The 21,568-nt window shown below is 34.9% G+C and overlaps 1 protein-coding gene across 2 annotated transcripts in view; it reads left to right on the forward strand.

The window, feature by feature from the left end:
* USP38 (ubiquitin specific peptidase 38) overlaps positions 1–17,962 on the forward strand; it is a 33,434-nt gene extending 15,472 nt beyond the window's left edge. For both annotated transcript variants that reach the window (XM_028168299.2, XM_057547514.1), the window contains exons 5-10: positions 46–204; positions 2,335–2,528; positions 5,383–5,476; positions 8,106–8,212; positions 9,389–10,748; positions 16,735–17,962. In XM_028168299.2, the coding sequence (XP_028024100.2) occupies positions 46–204; positions 2,335–2,528; positions 5,383–5,476; positions 8,106–8,212; positions 9,389–10,748; positions 16,735–16,896 (2,076 nt within the window). In that variant the 3' untranslated portion in view covers positions 16,897–17,962. The remainder of the gene's footprint in view (positions 1–45; positions 205–2,334; positions 2,529–5,382; positions 5,477–8,105; positions 8,213–9,388; positions 10,749–16,734) is intronic.
* Positions 17,963–21,568: the final 3,606 nt, after the last annotated feature.

Raw genomic sequence — 21,568 nt, forward strand, 5'->3', positions numbered from 1 at the left:
GTTGACAATTTGTATAGAGGAATGTTTGTCTTCTTTTCTGTTCAGATTGTTCCTCATGTAGTTAATTTGGTTCACTCCTTCAAAAGTGATGGTCTGCCTTCCAGTACAACCTTCCTAGTGCAATTAACAGAACTGATACACTGTATGATGTATCATTATTCTGGATTTCCAGATCTCTACGAACCTATCCTGGAAGCAATAAAGGTAAGATAATAGTTGCACCAGTATTTGCGGAGCTGCAGCCCATGATGTGATAGATGAATGCGGTGAAACATTCCTATAAGCAGCTATTCATTTTACTATTTTATGGAAATATGCCTTTTATATGTAATAAAATATGCAGCTGGAATCAAGGTTCATTTTTAGGGAGTAATCTCTTATTTACTATAACTAATCTAAATTAATAACCATATTTCTTCAGTTCTACAATGCCAACAATGATAAGGTGTACCTGTAAATTTGTAATACCTTTGGGGGAGATTTGTTTTAAAAAATGCTACATTACGTTAATTCATACATCAGAGTTGCATCCCAATATCAGAAATGTTAAAATATGTAAGATACATCTTAGAATCAAGGAAAGACAGTTTAATAAAGTATTTGACTTATGTTTCTTCTGTTTTTTATTTCATTTTTGCTATGGATTGTTCATGAATGTCCATATTTCTTAGAATCTTTACTTGAATATTTGTGAACATACTGGTTTTCAACTTTGTATAGATAACTGGATCTAAAAAGCCTTGATTCTGTTTGTCTTGAAAATGGGTCACAATAAGCACACTTTCCTCTTAGTAGATTTATTGCGTGATCAGGGTAGAGCAAAAGAATTGAAGAACTTGCCTCAGCTAGGTGTATTCAGAAGTTATTAGAAATCATTTCTATTAACAGTGTTCCTTTTTGAGATCTGAAATAAAATATAAGGTCTCATTATCTGTACTTCTTATGTATCTAAAGTGAATTCAGAGCGTGCTCTTTTTACCATAGAGTTAGCTAAATCAAACTGAGCCCAGAACACAAGGCTGTTTGGCAATTAATGTGTACTACTGGTATGACAGTTTGACACTTCTGAAGTAAATGTCTTTATGTATAAAAGGGTTTTTTTGTTTGTTTTTTTTTTTGGTTTTTGTTTTTACTTATTTTTTTGAATTTTAGAACTTTATTTTTTTACACAGCAGGTTCTTATTAGTTACCCATTTCATACATATTAGTGTATACATGTCAATCCCAATCTCCCAGTTCATCCCACCACCACCACCCCCCGCCACTTTCCCCCCTTGGTGTCCATACATTTGTTCTCTACATCTGTGTCTCTATTTCTGCCCTGCAAACTGGTTTTTGTCATGGATTTGATAGTAATGTTAATCTCTTTCTGCAGTGTCGCTGTGTCCATAGATGAAAGCTATTGCTGTTGTTAAATGTCATTCTTCACTGCTGAATGTTGAAAATTCTGATAACTGAAATAGGCTCAGAAGAATCAAGGATCTCCCTCTTAAACCAAGGGAAGCACTTTCCATTAGCTGTCAGCAACAACAACAACAAAATCAAATCCAAAGATTAAAGTTCCTTCAGAAAATGTTTTCTGAGGTCTAAGTACCTTCAATGGTAATAGTCCGAAAAAGCCTGAATGATTTTACCAACTTTCCTTATTCGCCAGTGCTCTACTCATGCTTGAAACCACTTACACTTAAAATTTTATCTCGTATGTCGCAAAGCAAGGAAGAAACTGTATCCTGTAATAATTTTTCTATATGGTTAAACATGAGATTGAGTTTTATTTCTTAAAGTCAGAGGTCATTGTGCTTAGATGCTTTCATTTTTCATTCCCTGATTACTTTGAGCTTTTATTTCTAAGGGTTAATACTGGGTAAATATTAGTATTCAAAGAAAAGGAGATATTATTTTCACTACAAAATTTGAAAGCAAATTGTTTGTTAAGCTTATTCAATTGTGTACTAATTTAAGTCCTCATTCTATATAGCCTTTGAATAGCACTGCAGTATACTCTCTGATGTCAGAGGTTTATTTTGAAAACATTTTGCTGGCAAATAGGAAATATAAATAGTTCAAATGTGACTTGAATTTCTGGTTCTTGAGTATTCCTCAGCTTGATAAACTCTACCTTAGGAGATACTTATTCATTTTAGGAGATAATTATTTTTGCCATGTAGTGTAATTCGATTTTTTGATGACTGCTCAAGTATTATAAGTGATTTCCAAACTAAGTGGGAGAAAACAAAGGTTAAATGTCAGTGGAAGAATCTTCCTTATGGTGTTAACTTAATAACAAAAAATAGTTTATATTTTTACACTACTTTTCCTCTTTATGATCTACAGGATTTTCCTAAGCCCAGTGAAGAGAAGATTAAACTGATTCTCAGTCAAAGTGCCTGGACTTCTCAATCCAATTCTTTGGCATCTTGCTTGTCTAGACTTTCTGGAAAATCTGAAACTGGGAAAACTGGTCTTATTAATCTAGGGAATACCTGTTATATGAACAGTGTTATACAAGCATTGTTTATGGCCACAGAGTAAGTTTAAATTTGAGCTTTTTTGTTTGTTTGTTTTCATTTTAACTGTAGAAATTGATGCATGCTAATGAAATGTAAGATGGTGGGATTATCTTCACATTATTTCTTATATATTGCAGAAATATTCATATTTTCATATAATTACCTTATTCAGAAATGAATTGCTTTTACTGCTCAGGAACTTTTAAAATGTTAACTTATATAAATTCTACTTCATGTTTATATTATATATTGCATTTAGAGTCTTTTGAATTAACTCCGAGTTGATATTTATTAATGTAACAGAGGGATTGATTGAGCTTATTTCAGAATTTAAGGGTCCTCAAGTACTAATTTGTTATTATCCTGTTTTTTTACATCTGTGTATCTTTTTTTTTTTTTTTTAATTTATTTATGGCTGTTTTGGGTCTTCGTTTCTGTGCGAGGGCTTTCTCTAGTTGCGGCAAGCGGGGGCCACTCTTCATCGCGGTGCGCAGGCCTCTCATTATCGCGGCCTCTCTTGTTGCGGAGCACAGGCTCCAGACGCGCAGGCTCAGTAATTTTGGCTCACGGGCCTAGTTGTTCCACGGCATGTGGGATCTTCCCAGACCAAGGCTTGAACCCGTGTCCCCTGCATTGGCAGGCAGATTCTCAACCACTGCGCCACCAGGGAAGCCCCTAACCTGTGTGTCTTTTAAGGTGGTCATGTTTTTTCTGCTTATAGATATTTTGCTGTTTTATCAGATCAGTAACTCCTTTGTTGCTGTTAAGGAAATTCAAGCTCTGCTTCCCACCCCAAGTTGATAGATACTGAACAACTGTATAAACAGACATGTTTCTTTGCCGTCTTACAGATTTACTTTCAAATTCATTTTCTTTTGCAGCCAAGCAAATAGGAAATCAGAGGTTGTTAGCTATGTGAATACGATCTGTAAAGGTACAAAGTAACGATAAACTTTTCCTGAAGGCAAAAGCATGGTTGAATTTTTCTCTTCTGTACCAATAGAGTATTCATGGGACTTGACCAAAGATGTTTACAAATTGAGTTCTAAGCCTTTGTAAGTTTTTATGCCTACCTAGAGGAACCATAAACTAAAAGATAAAGAGTTTAGCTTTATTTTCTTTTCTGGCCTCAGAATATACTATCAACACTAAGGTGTTTTTCATTTGGTCTGGTGTTTTCTTTTGTCTTTTGGTTTGTTTGTATTTGGGATTTTTTTTTTGTTTTTTAAGAAAATGTATACTCTTAGACACAAGTGATACTAGGCATAAAGCTAAAGTAATCCATGTCTCACCACCAGAGGTCATCTAATCCAGCCGTCTCATTTTACAGATGATAGAGAAAGCAGAGACCCAAAGCAGTTATAACTGGCAACCACAATTCAAAGAGCACATCTTATTGTACAGTGGCCAATACTATCTCAGAATAAGCAGACAGGATATTTTATTTCTTTGGTAATATGTAAATTCTTTGTGGTTTAAAAAAAATAAATCTAGAAGTACATAAAATAAAAATCAGACATTCCCATCCCCAAAGGTAATTTGTTAACAGTTTTGCTTGTATTGTTCCAAACCTATTTTTTGTACAGAGATAAGATTTATCTAGTACAAGAACAAATGAATTGTTTTTTGAAAAATATGTTTATAAAGGGTCCTATTTATATATTCTTTTCCAGCCACTTGTTTTTTTTCTTTTAATGATTTGTGTTGGAAAGAGTCCCACGTTAGTGCAAATGACAGAACTGTGTCATTCTGAGTAAATAGGTGTACCATGATTGATTTAATCATATTCCTACTGATGAATATTAGATTGTTTTGCTTATAATTAATATCTTTCTGCCCATATGCAGTTATAGAGGATATTCTTTGAATAGGGTGTGCCAAATTGCTCCCAGAAAGGCTATAGCATTTGAACTTGCATACTAATACATGATTGTATCTATGACCCCATGCCTTTAGCAGTACTTGATATAATCAGTCTTTAAAAATTTTTCCAATCTGGAGGAAAATGTGTATTGCTGACCATTACAGAGTTTTTCCCTCTCTAGTTTTCTTTGTTCATTTGTGTTTCTTTTTTGAATAACCTATTCTTTCCATTGTGCACCTTTCTGTTAGGTCCTTTTCTTTTTCATACTGATTTATATATACTGTGGATGATAATCCTTTGTTGCATGCTTTCTTCCAGTCAGTATGATTCAAATCTGTGGAGTGTTTTGTTTGCAATTTTTTTTGTTTTATGTAGTCAAATCTGCTATTTATCATTTATAGTGTCTGAATTTTAGGAAGCCTTCCCCTCTAAACTCCTTCCCCGCCTGTTTTTTTCTTTTAAATACTTCAGTAGTTTTGTATTTTACATTTAGCCCATTACTCCTCTGTGGCATTTGTGATGATGTGAAGTCTTAACCTAATTCCATTTTTTTCCAAATGGATACCCATTTGTTCCTATACTGTTTTTTGTATAGCTTCTTCTTTTCCCATCTGGCACTAGTACCACACTCTTTAAATCACTCTAACTTCATAGTAGTTTTGATGACGGCATATTTTTTTATTTCATGCAGGTTTGAAAGAATTTAAAGGTTGTTTACTTAAGTTATTAGTTAATAGCTTAATCTATTTCTATTTGCTAATCCAGAAGATAGGAATAATGTGTGACTGCACGTGGCCATTGCCAGGCCACGTAGTAAGAGTTCAATTACCGTCATTCTCTTCCTTCTTCACTACATTGTAGGCAGTGACTTTGCCAGGTAAAGGGCCTTCAGGTAAGTGAAATTTTACTTTGAGGATAATAAGTTCTTGAACTAACTTCTCTTTAGCTTTTAAAAGAATGCATCGTGTGTATACATATATACAAAAATTATATTTTATTATCTTTCAGTTTCAGGAGACAAGTATTATCTTTAAATCTAAATGGGTGCAATTCATTAATGAAAAAATTACAGCATCTTTTTGCCTTTTTGGCTCATACACAGGTGAGTGTGTGTGTAATGTGTATATGTTAATTGCATTGAAAATCGTCTTTAAACTTCACATTATACCAAACTTGGTGAACCTTTTTAGCTGATGAAATAATATATATCCTCCCAACACAACAAATCCACATAGAAATCTAAAAAGATACTGCCTAAAATCAGGATATGCTCTAAGTTTTTATTTCTCCCTTCTGCTTTACATTCTTGTAGATGAATATTTTACTGACTCATTATACTGATTATTATAGATAAAATCTGATTTTCTATCCAAAAATAAAGCTCCTTCATGAAGAAACCGTTAAAAATGAATCTTTAATGTTAAGTTTATAGATACTAATCGGTAGATCTTCACAGTAATGAACAATTAAAAATGAACAATTAAAATAATTTTGTGGCATCTTGGCTTCTTTTTTCTCCCATTTCTAATATATGTACCCTTTAATTATGACTAAACTTCTAAGCTGTAGAACTTAATGGATAAACTGTTTACCTATTAAGTTCTAGAGCTTAACATTTTGTGATGATCATTTATGTCCACAGATTATTCCAAGGAAATGAGTTTATGCTAATGGCAAGAACATCACATAGTAAACAGACATTTATTGAGAGACACAATATGCAGTCTGATAAACATTCAAAAAGGAACCCTTATGCTCGAGGAACTTATACTTTAAGTTTTGAATGATACATACGAATAATATATATCATTTATAAATAATACATATTATTTTCTGGTTATACTCTGATTGTCTTAGTTTCACAGAGGTCTAAAGGAGCAGGTAGTTACAGCCAGAAGAGAGGATAGATTCAGAATCGGTGGAATTGAGTTGATAGGAATGGTTTGTTTCCTGTCTACAAGCGGAGAAATATCTCAAGTATAACTTCTTAAATGGAAAGAATCAAGACAAGATTGACGTATGAGATGATTAGTGATGGCCTATGAGATACTCAAAGGATCATTTATACTATTTTCTATCTGGGGGAAATATGTTCACAAATTAAATTTAACATCTCAGGACCAAGGGAGATGAAATCTCCTCCCTGCAACTCCCAAACATTGTTTTCTAGTAAATGGATTTATGCACTTGCTTTATCACTAGTCTGTATTTACTGTATACTGTATAGAGTCGGCCCTTGAACATCACAGGTCTGAACTGCAGGGGCCCACTTACACATGGATTTTTTTCAATAAATATGTACTATAGTACTACATAATCCATGGTGGTTTGAGTCAGCAGATGCAGAACCACAGATACGTGAACAGATACACAGTATATCTTTACAGTATAACTTTTCAGTATTCTGTAAAGTTTTTGACTAAGCAGAAGGTCGGCACCCCAACCCCTATGTTGTTCATTGGTCAGCTGTATAGTATATATGTATGTGTGTATCTCTGCGTATATATGTAGATATAAATACATTATATATACTATATTAACTTATTAAGTCAGAGCTATTGGGAAAAAATTTTAGGAGGCTTCCAAACTCCCAACAAAAGACGAAAGGAATTAACAAGAGAACCTAGTTAAAGTTCTGTCATAGTTGAGACCGTATCTGATAGCAGCCTGACAAGGACTGTTTTAGGTAGATTTTCCCTATATAATTTAAAAGGCTTTTCTTCTTATAATTAATAAAACTAACATTTATTGAGCATTTAAATTTGTCTAGCTCCTGTGCTAAGTGGTTTACATATATTATCTCTTGATCCTCAAAATCAATCTATGAGGTAATAAGGTAGCATACCCATTTTACAGGTGAAGAAATGGGACTTACATTACTTGCTTTCATGGTCATGAAAACAAACAGCAAGATTGGAATGTAAACCAAATGATTCTGGAACCCATGTTCAACCAGTCCACCAAATTCCTTTCCTTCAAAATGCCATAAACACTCCTATTTTGATAAAAAATTTCCTTAACTGAAAACTCTGTCATATACCACAAATAAATTATAAATTTTCAAGTTATAATCACAACTCTTCAGATGCCTTTTTCAGTTCTTTTTTTTGTCATGGCAAAATCTAGGATTTCAACCTAGCTTGCTCTAAAGTCCACGAGCAACCACTTCACTAAACTGCCTCTGTACTAAAAAAAAAAGAAAGTCAGCAACCAGTGAAAAGTCCCTAACCAGTGTGTTCATATTCTGTACATTTATGACATGTGTACCCAGTCAAGGAAATTTTCACCTAAAATAAGTATGCATGGCTCTGTAGAGTATGCCCCTTATTACTTTAGCCAGGATATATATTCACTAATGTTTTTTTCAGATTTGATTTTTTTTTTTTAATTGTGGACTCAAGCACATAGAGGGATAATGCCAGGAGCATTATATTAATTTAAAGAGACTTGGGTTCTGATATAATCCCCTCTGCCATTAATTTAGCTATATGACCTTGGGCAAGTCACATAGTTTCTCTAGATCTTAATTCTCTTCTGCAGAATAAGAAGTTATGACTGAAAGTTACCTAAATTTATTTCTAACTAATTTTATGTGCTCCCATGTTTGGCACTTTGTGGTAAAGGTTAAGCCAATGTAATTTTAGTAATCTTTATTAAGCATTATATATTAAGATTTCAGTTATTTGGTTCATGGTGTGAGAATCACTCCCTTGTATTTTCTCTATCAAAAGAGAGAAGCATATGCACCTCGGATATTCTTTGAGGCTTCCAGACCTCCATGGTTTACCCCCAGATCACAACAAGACTGTTCTGAATACCTCAGGTTTCTACTAGACAGGTAAAAAGTATTTCTAAAGCTATGATTTGAATTATGTTCTTTCATAACAGATTATTTCTACAAAACATTGTTTTTACCTTTAAAGACATATTTCAACTGTTAATCCCTAAAATACCTTGCATTTTTTGTATTTTTTAATGTGTTCTTTTGTTTTCAATTTGGTTTCTTTTTTTTATTTTCTTACTTTAGACCAGCTGTTCTCAAAGTGTGGTACAAGGACCCCTAGGGGTTCCCAAAACACTTTCAGGGCTCTTCCCGTTTCGAACTGCATATCTGTGTATATGTAGTTGAGGCCAGATTTTCTTCATATACTTCATCCAGAACAACATATCACGATTGAATGCAGGGCAGATATGAGGATCCAGCCTGTCTTCTATTAAGCCAGATACTTGAAGTATTGGCAAAATGTAAACCAGAGCCATTCTTCTAAGTTTTTTGGGGTTTAGAAAATATAACTATTTTTTATTTAAAATATGTTACTTATATTAACATGTAATGAGTTTATTATTGTTTTTAAATGTATTATTACTTTTATTCTCAATTTTTGAATACAGTAAATATTAATAGGTATAACCACATAAATGAAAGCTCTTGGGTTCCTCAATTTTTTTAAAGAGTATAAAGGTATCCTGAGACAAAAAAATTTAATAACTGCTCTTTAAACCATAATTCAGTGGGTTTGGTAAATTTTATTGTCTTCTTATCACTTAGTTAATAAAACCTAGTATCTTCCTGTATTTCCCTGTCTTTGCCTCCCTTCTGTTATGTGAATGACTAGTAAAGTTAGTTGAACTCAACGTTCCTTCCATTCAGCAAGGATATGTTGAGTGGTTTCCTTGTGCCAGGCTTTCTGTGAGGTGTCAGTCAAACAAAGATACATAAGACAGTTAGTGGACATATATAATTAACTATAATAAATGCTATAAAATAGCAGTATGAAGGAAGTGTAATGAGAATATAGGGCAGGAACAGTTCCTAACTTCTCTTCTGATCTACCTGCTCAAACTGTTCAATATTCCTCTTGATTAAAGGAGGAGAAACTTGATTTTTTTTTAGTTAAGCATTATATTTGATAAGAATAATTTGGCTATTTATATAGGCAACCAATATTTTAAAGTAGAAATGACATTTAAATTTAAGCAAAGTAGCTATATAATGATATATACTCTTCTACAGGCTCCATGAAGAAGAAAAGATCTTGAAAGTTCAGTCTTCACACAAGCTTTCTGAAAGTCTGGGGTGCAGTGAAACTTCTTTACAAGAAGTAGCCAATAAGGCAGCTGTACTAACAGAGACCCCTTGCACAAGTGATGGTGAGAAGACATTAATCGAAAAAATGTTTGGAGGAAAACTACGAACTCACATATGTTGTTTGAACTGCAGGAGTACCTCACAAAAAGTGGAAGCCTTTACAGATCTTTCACTTGCCTTTTGTCCTTCCTCTTCTATGGAAAACTTGTCTTTTCAAGATCTGGCATCATCACCCAGTACACAAGATGGTGGTCTAATGCAGGCCAGTGTACCTGGTCTTTCAAAAGAACCAGGAGTCTGTAATCCATCAACAGCTGCCTTTGCCTGTTACTCAGCTGTGAATGAAAGAATGGCTGACAGTCCTGATGAGTTTCGCTGTACTGAAGACACTTCTGTCCCTAATGACTCTAGCAAGATGCTTGTTAATAAAGATGTACCTCAGAAACCAGGAGGTGAAACCACATCTTCAGTAACTGACTTACTAAATTATTTTTTGGCTCCAGAGATTCTTACTGGTGACAACCAATATTATTGTGAAAACTGTGCCTCTCTGCAGAATGCCGAGAAAACTATGCAAATCACGGAGGAACCTGAATATCTTATTCTTACTCTCCTAAGATTTTCATACGATCAGAAGTATCATGTGAGAAGAAAAATCCTAGACAGTGTGTCACTGCCACTGGTTTTGGAGTTGCCAGTTAAAAGAACTACTTCTTTCTCTTCGTTGTCAGAAAGTTGGTCTCTAGATGTTGACTTCACTGATATTAGTGAGAATCTAGCTAAAAAATTAAAGCCTTCTGGGACTGAAGAAGCTTGCTCCCCAAAATTGGTGCCCTATCTATTGAGTTCTGTTGTCGTTCACTCTGGTGTGTCCTCTGAAAGCGGGCATTACTATTCTTATGCCAGAAACATCACAGGTACAGAGTCCTCGTACCAGATGTGCCACCAGCCCGAAACGCTGGCATTAGCCTCCTCCCAGAGTCATTTACTAGGGAGGGAGGGTCCCAGTGCAGTTACTGAACAGGATTTGGAAAGGAAGGAACTGTCAAAAGAATGGTTTTTATTTAATGACAGCAGAGTGACGTTTACTTCATTTCAGTCAGTCCAGAAAATTACGAGTAGGTTTCCCAAGGACACAGCTTACGTGCTGTTGTATAAAAAACAGAACAGCACTAATGGTTTAAGTGGGAATAATTCAACCCCTGGACTCTGGGTAAATGGAGACCCACCTCTACAGAAAGAACTAATGGATGCTATAACAAAAGACAATAAACTGTATTTACAGGTAAGTTGGAAATACAAGCTTCATCATTTGTGGAAAATATTTAAACAACTGACAGGTGGTTAAATGAGTGCCTTAATTTTGAAATCCAACGTCTGCATTTTCAAGGAATTTACAAAGCGGTGATTTCGAAATTTGAATCTGGGTTTATATGAAATGGGTTCAACCTATATAACTAAGTTTTCTTTCTAATGTTACAAATTAGTTATGAAAAGTCACCAGTAGATGCAGTATAGAAGCCCTTGTTTGTTTTTAATTACAAAAGATGTGATCATTGTAAAATCATGCCATACAGAAATATAGGAAGTTTAATAAAATGGAAGTATTTTCCTCTTCCCTTCAGTCCCACCTGCCAGGGGAAACAACTGCTAAATTTGTATTTATTCCTTCTAGACCTTTGTATAAATATTTTAAGGACTATTTATTGACAGTCAGGTGGATAAAATAAAGGACACTAAAAGGTAGAATATGTAAAGAAAGGATATTTGTATTCTTTAAGGACCTGGTCAGTAGAATCATGGCAATAATAGAACAATTAGTAAATAAAAACTATGGAATAAAGGTTTCATATGAGCTGAATTTACTTGTACTTTTCGCACAGAGTTAGCGCTTTTTCTTACTTTAAAGTTAATAAAGACCTTGCTGAAAGCATTTTTCTTTGAAACCTGCCAACTTGCTATCAACATAAAGGACCAGCAGTAAATTGTAGTTAAAACTGTAGGTGTATTAATTGGGTAGTCCGAATGATTGTATGAGTTTAAATAAGTTTCTAAAAATTTTGTGTTTCAGACTCCTAAAGGATACAGAATAAGAGAAAAAATAGTACTGATTTTTACAGGGAAGTTTACTCAAAAGTTTTCAAATTTACTGTATTAAACAATACTCAAATAACGATACATGATACATTTTTAAAGGAGTATGGCAATGTTCCAGAGTCACCCAAAAACAATACATTTTACAGAAAAAAAATTAGAAACTCAGAATATTCATTATTCACTGCCGAAGACTCTAACATCCAGTCGGAAGGCTTATGTTCAAGGTAATAGAATATACTCAACCATGTCCTCCTCGCTACATATCAAATAAGCACTTAGATAGGACTCATCATGATTCTTGAAGATTGGAGAGGTGGAGTGAGGGTAAGAAGGTTAGGTTAAAATAGAAATTTTCTACAGTATAAAATATGAAAATAAGGCCCAGTGCAATCTTGACTTTTGGAAATATGCAGAAACTACTCTAATTTATGTAATTGGAATGCCAAAAGCTCTTTTAACCATAACAACTACTTGTATTGCAACCTGGCTCTACATGATTTTCTCTATCTTGCCATTTACCCCATTACATCCTGATTTTACAGTGTTTGTATGTGATGAGCCATTCTTTTCATTATTATTTTAATACCCTTATGTCATTATAAAGGAAAACCATTATGTACTTTGTTAGTTCAGTTTCTCAGTGTTGTACAGTTGTTCTGAATTCCATTTTAAGTCTCAGATAGGCCAGTTGTTTAATGCAAAAAAGATATCACTAAATTTTACATTAAGGTATTTATTTATTTACCTGTATTAAGACTCTCAGGCTATTAAAGCTTCATTATCAAAGTGCTTTTTTAAAGCAAATTACAAAAACATACTCAACTCTTAATTAGAAACTTAAATATATTTAGACTTTATTATTTCCCTTTAATTACAGTAATATAATTGATAAGGTTTGAATTGTGATGTTTCTCATGCTGTGTAACTGAATCATCTGGCATCTTAAGTTTGTATTAGGAGACTATAGTGTTTCTTCTGTTTTCCTGATGAACATGTTCTCATAACTGCCAGGCAGTGAGAATGTGTGATGTTGAGATTTTTGTACACAGCCGTTTTCAGCTATCATTTTTTAGTTTTGAACACGTGGAACCTGTATGTGTATGTTTTTGCTCTTATTCTCAGTTTTGTTTTTACATTCATTCCTGGGGTATAGTTAAAAGTTTGTGCCCATTTCATAGTAATAATGCTGTGTAATAGATTGCTATGTCTAGGATACAACTTTGGCTTTAAGAAATAGCATTATACCTATTTATAAAACAGTTGTAAAAAACTTAATCAGATCTTAGTAAAAATAAGGGTGTGGAGTTGAGTAAAGTCACAGCTAGATTTACAAGTGTTAGAAAGACTCTTGCTGTTTCTATAGTATTGGCAGGATTAGTGGTTGTGAAAAGCCTAGGCAAAAAAATCCTATCTGACAAACTATTTTCTACTCTGTATCATATAGCCTGACACATAGGAGAGCAGTGCGAATTGCAGATCTTAAAGTAAATTTTGGAAAGGGTTTGTCTCTTCATATATATTTCTCCCCCCAACTTCCATTAGGAGTATCTCCATTATTTTAGTGTCTGGACTACCAAAATCATGCTTTCAGTTAGGATCCAGTGAGAGAAAAGCTGTGTGAGTCGCACCACCCATCCCCATGTGTCCCACACCAGCCGCAGACAGTTCTCGCCTTTCGTGTTCGGTTTCCTTCCTTTGTTTCTTTGGAGAAGGTGGGAGTTTGTCTTAATTTTTTTCTTCATCATACATACAGAAGAGTATACATTATATCTGTGTAAAGGAAAAAAAAGATGGATTAATTTAATGTTTACAGATTTATTTAAATGAGAGATCTAAGTATACTGAAAGGTTTTTGTCCCAAAGCAACAGGAACTCCTTTTTGTCACTAGACCTACAGTCCACTGCTGAAATAAGAATTAATTTTAATACTTGATATAAATTTGGGATATAAATTACATATGCTCTGAGATTCATAGTTTCTGACATTTACCTAATATTGTCATCTGTATTAAAAGAAAGAAAATGAAAAGCAGTTTCCCCTACTTTTATCCATAGTTTAAGCTTATCTTCTGAAAACAGAATATCATACATTTTTCTCCCTCAGCCATGTATGTATGTATGTATGTATGTATGTATGTATTTAACATCTTTATTGGAGTATAGTTGCTTTACAATGGTGTGTTAGTTTCTGCTTTATAACAAAGTGAATCAGCTGTACATATACATATATCCCCATATCTCCTCCCTCTTGCTTCTCCCTCCCACCCTCCCTATCCCACCCCTCTAGGTGGTCACAAAGCACCGAGCTGATCTCCCTGTGCTATGCGGCTGCTTCCCACTAGCTATCTATTTTACATTTGGTAGTGTATATATGTCCATGCCACTCTCTCACTTCATCCCATCTTACCCTTCCCCCTCCCCGTGTCCTCAAGTCCATTCTCTACGTCTGTGTCTTTATTCCTGTCCTGCCCCTAGGTTCTTCAGAAACTTCTTTTTTTTTTTCTTTTTTCTTTTTTTTAGATTTGAGCCATGTATTTTTATAAATAGCTAAGAAAGTAAAAAAGGAATATTGCTTTCTTGGGAAGCTCTCTATCTTAAAATATAATATAGGTTTCAGTTGTCTCAGAAGCAGTGGAGTTACTAAGTTTTGTATTTTGTAGGTCCTTCAACATAGTTTCTGGTGAGAAATCACTTCTTAACAAAATCCAGACAAAATTTGCCATATCTTTTGAGAGCAGAACTTCTTGAACTCTGCCTTGCATATTTACTCAGTTTTATTTATTTCATTGGGGAACATGATCTGTATCCTAAACCAGATATTGTTTCTTAGATACAGAGTCATATTTTCATTGCTTGTTTAGATAGCTTAATAGATTACAGAGCCAGAGTAGAGGATTTTTGTTTCTTATTTTTGTGTCTATTTCTGATACATACATTGCAGCTTTTATTTTCTATCTCTAAAATGTATGTAATTCTTACTTTAATTTTACAAATTGAAGAATGAATTACTATAGCTCCTGAAAAATATTGCGTGGTTGAACATGATGCAGAAGAGCCAGCAGTTATAAATGTTGTAAATGATAGAGTTAATGAAAAAAATGTTTTTGAGAAATATCCTGCAAATTAAGTTTTAAAAGCCTCTCTAAGGCCTGTCAGAGACTGGTTAATTAGGCCATTCTGCTATAAGGATTTCTTATCTAAGGTCACATTCAGCCCTAAAAATATGTGGTTCTTGATAATTTTGTGTATTGGGAATCACACAGCAGTCGCTGTATGCTTACTGAGAAACAGGGTGTCTGTAATATGAGGGATAGATGTCAGGGTAAGCCTGGGGTTTTTTTCTCCATAATAAAAATTGGGCATCTCATGAAGGGGGTAGAATAGTCAACCAAGAAAATTTAGCTAGAAATTGGAAAATAAAATTACCTTGCCAGGGCTTCCCTGGTGGCGCAGTGGTTGAGAATCTGCCTGCTAATGCAGGGGACGCGGGTTCGAGCCCTGGTCTGGGAAGATCCCACATGCTGCGGAGCAACTCGGCCCGTGAGCCACAATTACTGAGCCTGCGCGTCTGGAGCCTGTGCTCGGCAACGAGAGGCCGCGATAGTGAGAGGCCCGCGCACCGCGATGAAGAGTGGCCCCCACACCGCGATGAAGAGTGGCCCCCGCTTGCCACAACTAGAGAAAGCCCTCGCACAGAAACGAAGACCCAACAAAGCCATACATACATACATACATACATACATACATACATAAAAAAAAAAAAGAATGTAAGCAGACAAGAATAGCATTAAAAAAAAAAAAAAATTACCTTGCCAGGAGGAGCAAAGTAATTGGGCTTTTAGTTGAAAAATTGGAAGTAGTACAGTTTTTGTTATTAATGTTGACTGTACCGTGAAAGTTCTTCAGGAAGATTATACCTAACCATTTAAGGGTTGTGCTGTTGCCAGTGGCTTTTAGACCTTGTTGACACCAATGACCTCACTTGAAAGTTACAGACTCTTTCCCAGGAACATGGACATATATCAGAATATTTTCTTCCTAGGAGTTTGTGCCAGTTTTAGAATCCAGTTCTACACCTTGCCAAATGAATTTGCAGTTTCTTTATAAATAAATAAATAAGTGCTTATTCGCATTTGTTCCTTTCATGGCCAAGTACCTAATAGTGTTCTAGTCTGAAATCATTAATATTTACTGAGCACCTAATATGTGTCAGGCACATAGATGAATATGGTTCCTTATAAAAGTTCTAGTAAACTGGTAGGGGAAAGTTTTAAGTAATACTGTAAGGAGACAGGCTCCATTTTCCTTAGCAGTGTTTTTGTTTTTGTTTTTGTTTTTTTAATAAATTTATTTATTTATTTATTTATTTTTGGCTGCGTTGGGTCTTCGTTTCTGCGCGAGGGCTTCCTCTAGTTGCGGCAAGCAGGCGCCACTCTTCTTCGCCGTGCACGGGCCTCTCACCATCGCGGCCTCTCTTGTTGCGGAGCACAGGCTCCAGACGCGCAGGCTCAGTAATTGTGGCTCACGGGCCTAGTTGCTCCGCGGCATGTGGGATCTTCCCAGACCAGGGCTCGAACCCGTGTCCCCTGCATTGGCAGGCAGATCCTCAACCACTGCGCCACCAGGGAAGCCCCTTAGCAGTGTTTTTGAGCTCTGTTATTTACTGAGAAATAGTCTGAGGAAAGGGTAGGAAAAAAAATTCAGCCTTCTTTCATTATTTATACCTTTTACTGTAATCACCCACTTCCAAAATAGCTCCACTTGACAAAGTGTAACCTTTGAATTCTATGTTCTGTGTATTAGAAAAGAAATCCATTCTTGTATATGGTGGTGAGTGTTGCAAGAACTGTGGTATTTCTGTAGAGAAATTTTAAGACTGTGGAGCTTCAGTTTCATCTTCTGTAAAGGGGGGTACTGAAAGAGAATGGCCTTTAGGATCTGTCATTCTGTAGAGTTATACTAGGATTTTGCTCTCTATCTTGTTCGCTCCATCTGTGATTAGGTACTCGACTTTAGTAAGATTTGGTAGAGATTAGTGTAATCAATATTTTTAAAGTTACTGAGATTCGAAGGATGCTTATTAAGGATTAAGGCAATTTAAAAATATTTGCATAGGTGATACCCATCCACTGTATTTAGAATTTTAATTTCATAAAAACTATTTTTAATTTTAGGAACAAGAGCTGAATGCTCGAGCCCGGGCCCTACAAGCTGCATCCGCATCCTGTTCATTTCGGCCCAATGGATTTGACGACAATGATCCACCAGGAAGCTGTGGACCAACTGGTGGTGGGGGTGGAGGAGGGTTTAATACAGTTGGCAGACTCGTATTTTGATGCTGAGAGTCCAAAATGCACTGGTCACAAAACATCCAATACTATGACTGTTTAAATGTCAGACTGTAACAAATATCATATCTATCTTTTAATTTTCTTTTCATTAGACCGTTATACAAGAAAACACACTCAGTGCTTGTTTTTATTTTCTTGACAATACGTTTATTAACAAAATGCATCATTGGGAAAAAAATCTACCTCTTAAAATTCCATTTGCTTTTATGGTTAGACATGCTTGACCAAAAATTTTCAGAGGCAAATATGTACCTGGTCCCTAATTAAGCTGCATTAAATTTAGTAGAGGCAATTAAATGGTCCTGTCCTCAGTTTTACTGAACAAAAAATAGATTTCATTTAGCATTCTTTATAAAAGAATTGGTGTTAGAGGTGAAGGAAATATCGTTAGTAAGGAAAGAAAGAAAATCTTTTATTTCCTGTGTAGTTACCCCATTATTAAATGCAAGTCTTTGAGAATACTAGAGATGATATAGTCTTTCATGAAGGCAATAACATAGACTTTATCGAGCTCTAGTGCTTTTCAGGTTTGTTCAGTGCTCTCTTCAGCATCACTGTATCTACATTTCAAGTACAAACGTTTTAAAAAAGGATTATTTATACATATGTGCTGAACTGATTTTAAGAAAGGTGCATGATCCTGTAGGAGCCACATTTTTACCTAAAACTTGCTAACTTTGTAGTGTTTCTAATTGTTTGAGGATTTTAAAAATTCTATTTCAGGGAGTATATCTTCTGTGTGTTTTGAAGGAGGTGAGTTCTGTATGTGCCTTGCAGTACTGTAATTCAAAACTAGGAATCTGGCTGCGGAAAAGTTTTTTACACATGTTAGGAAGTAATTTTTTGTGCTAACACTAAAATTATAACTTTTTGAAAGGTATTAGATTTTCCTGAAGTAAAATCTGATGGTTCTAAATCAATAAGTGTAATAGTTTGTTTATAACTCTTAGAAGAATTCAGAGGAAATCAACCTAGTCAAGTAAAAAAATTTTTTCGATTTTGTTACTTAATCCTCAGAATATTAAACATTGATCACATATTTTTAGAGTTATACATTTGTGGGTTTTTTTTGTTTTTTTCTCGTTTGAGTCATGTGTTTTGCACAGTTGTTTCTGTTTCACAGTTTCAGATAAAATGTCAAAATGTCAGCCCCTATGGTCCCACATTTTCTCTTGCCAGGAAACTGGAAACAAGTCACTTCTCCTGGGTCTTGATTATACAGTATTTAGGAGTTATCCCAATTGTCCCCATTCCTAAAAGTTTTAACTTATCCATGGTGTACATTGTTCTGAAGATTGGTCACATATTTATTTTGAAAACATTTTAAGGAAAGAATGTTCTTTGGTGATTTGGGGTTTATCTTTTTCCCAAGCTTTTAATGGCAGTGGTTAAAAACAGAACTCCTCATCTTCATTCTACTACTTCCCACTCCTAACCTGTTTCTAGTCACCAGGAAGATTAGGAAAACTGATTGGATTAGTTAAAAACTGGAAATTCTTTTGCAGAATTGATTGAGATTTCTCTTCCCTACAAATCACTGAACCAGAAAGTTTTTTTTATCAACTTTCTTTCCTCTGGACTTCCTATTGTTCTAATAATGAATGTCTAAGCTATGTGTTCAGTTATCCACTGGCTAGATAATGATTTATAGTCAGATTATATCAGTCTTAGCATCTATTGAAGCTGGTAAAGTCATTTAATACTTGGTAGGTTGATAATGGGCTCAGCTGCTTCTACTAGGAACTTCCATAAAGACAATTAGACCTACACAAAGTTTTATATATGAATAGCAAGTCATTCAAAGATTTTTATGTGTCAAGGAAATACATATTGAATTTTCAAAATGATAAGAGAAAGATGAAACTCTAGTTATATAATAATACTGAGCATATTTAGATAACTTCATACCACTACCAAAGACTGAAAATTAAAGATTTCCTTTTAAGATTAAAAATATAGTAACATTAATTATTTGCTTTTTATTTATTTATTTATTTATTTTAGAGAAAATTGTTAATTTTTTTTCCATTTTTTTAACATCTTTATTGGAGTATAACTGCTTTACAATGGTGTGTTAGTTTCTGCTGTATAGCAGAGTGAATCAACTATACATATACATATATCCCAATATCTCCTCCCTCTTGCGTCTCCCTCCCACCCTCCCTATCCCACCCGCCTAGGTGGTCACAAAGCACCGAGTTGATCTCCCGGTGCTATGCGGCTGCTTCCCACTAGCTAGCTATTTTACATTTGGTAGTATTTATAAGTCCATGCCACTCTCTCACTTTGTCCCAGCTTACCCTTCCCCTTCCCCGTGTCCTCAAGTCCATTCTCTACGTCTGTGTCTTTATTCCTGTCCTGCCCCTAGGTTCATCAGAACCATTTTTTTTTAGATTCCATATATATGTGTTAGCATACGGTATTAGTTTTTCTCTTCACTCTGTATGTGAATTTTTTTAATTGAAGTATAGTTGATTTACAATGCTGTGCTAATTTCTGTTGTACAGCAAAGTGATTCAATTATACATATATATACATTCTTTATTATATTCTTTTACATTTTGACTTAGCTCAGAATATTGAATATAGTTGCCTGAGCTATACAGTAGGACCTTGTTGTTTATCCCTTCTATATATTATAGTTTGTATCTGCTAGCCCCAAACTCCCAGTCCATCCCTCCCACGCCCCTCCTCCCCCTTTGCAACCACAAGTCTGTTCTGTATGTCTGTGTGTCTGTTTCTGTTTTGTAGATATGTTCCTTTGTGTCATGTTTTAGATTCCATGTATAAGTGATATCATATTGTCTTTCTCTTTCTGACTTATTTCACTTAGTATGGTAATCTATAGTTCCATCCATGTTGCTGCAAATGGCATTATTTCATTCTTTTTTATGGCTGAGTAGTATTCCATTGTGTATATGTACCACATCTTCTTCATCCATTCATTTGTTGATGGACATTTACATTGTTTCCATGTCTTTGCTATCGTGAATAGTGCTGCTATGAACATAGGGGTGCATGTATCTTTTTGAATTATAGTTTTGTCTGGATATATGCCCAGGAGTGGGATTGCTAGATCATATGGTAATTCTATTTTTAGCTTTTTGAGGAACCTCCATTCTGTTTTCCATAGTGGCTGCGCCAACTTACATTCCCACCAACAGTGTAGGAGGGTTCCCTTTTCTCCACACTCTCTCCAGCATTTGTTATTTGTAGAGTTTTTAGTGATGGCCATTCTGACTGGTGTGAGTTGGTACCTCATTGTAGTTTTGATTTGCATTTGTCTAATAATTAGTGATGTTGAGCATCTTTTCATGTGCCTATTGGTTATCTGTGTGTCTTTGAAGAAATGTCTATTTAGGTCTTCTGGCCATTTTTCTATTGGGTTGCTTGTTTTTTTGTTATTGAGTTGTATGAACTGTTTGTATATTTTGGAAATTAAGCCCTTGTCGGTCACATTGTTTGCAAATATTTTCTTTCATTCCGTAGGTTGTCTTTTCATTTTGTTTATGGTTTCCTTTGTAAGTTTGATTAGGTCTCATTTGTTTATTTTCGTTTTTATTTCTATTGCCTTGGGAGACTGACCTAAGAAAACATTGGTACAATTTCTGTCAGAGAATGTTTTGCGTATTATCTCTTCTAGGACTTTTATGGTGTCATGTCTTATGTTAAGTCTTTAAGCCATTTGAGTCTATTTTTGTGCATAGTGTCGGGGTGTGTTCTAACTTCACTGATTTACATGCAGCTGTCCAGCTTTCCCAGCACCCCTTGCTGAAGAGACTGTCGTTTTTCCTATTGTATATTCTTGCCTCCTTTGTCAAAGATTAATTGTCCATAGGTGTTTGGGTTTATTTCTGGGCTCGCTATTCTGTCCCATGTATGTGTATGTCTGTTTTTGTGCCAATACCATGCTGCTGTGATTACTGTAGCTTTGTAGTATTATCTGAGGTCTGGGAGGGTTATGCCTCCATCTTCGTTCTTTTTCCTCAGGATTGCTTTGGCAATTCTGGGTCTTTTATGGTTCCATACAAGTTTCAGGCTTATTCTAGTTCTGTGAAAAATGTCATGGGTAATTTGTTAGGGATCTCATTAAATCTGTAGATTGTTTTGGGTAGTATGGCCATTTAACAATATTAATTCTTCCAATCCAAGAGCATGGGATACCTTTCCCTTTCTTTGAATCACCTTTAATTTCCTGTATTAATGTTTCATAGTTCTCAGCATTTAGGTCTTTTGCCTTCTTAGCCAGGTTTATTCCTAAGTACTTTTTTTTTTTGGCGCAATTATAAAAGGTATTCTTTTTTTTTACATTCCCTTTCTGATATTTCATTGTTAGTGTAAAGAAATGCAACTGATTTCTGTATGTTAATCTTGTATCCTGCTACCTTGCTGAATTTGTTTATCAGTTCTAGTAGTTTTTGTGTGGAATCTTGAGGGTTTTCTATATCTAGTATCATGTCATCTGCATGTAATGACAGTTTTACCTCTTCCCTTCCAATTTGGATACCTTTTATTTCTTTTTCTTGCCTGAATGCTGTGGCTAGGACTTCAGTAGTATGTTGAATAAAAGTGGTGAGAGTGGGCATCTTTATCATGTCTTGATTTTAGTGGGAAGGCTTTCACCTTTTCACCGTTGAGTGTTATATTGGCTCTGGGT

Source organism: Balaenoptera acutorostrata, chromosome 5 (assembly GCF_949987535.1).
Source record: "Balaenoptera acutorostrata chromosome 5, mBalAcu1.1, whole genome shotgun sequence".
Lineage (NCBI taxonomy): Eukaryota > Metazoa > Chordata > Mammalia > Artiodactyla > Balaenopteridae > Balaenoptera > Balaenoptera acutorostrata.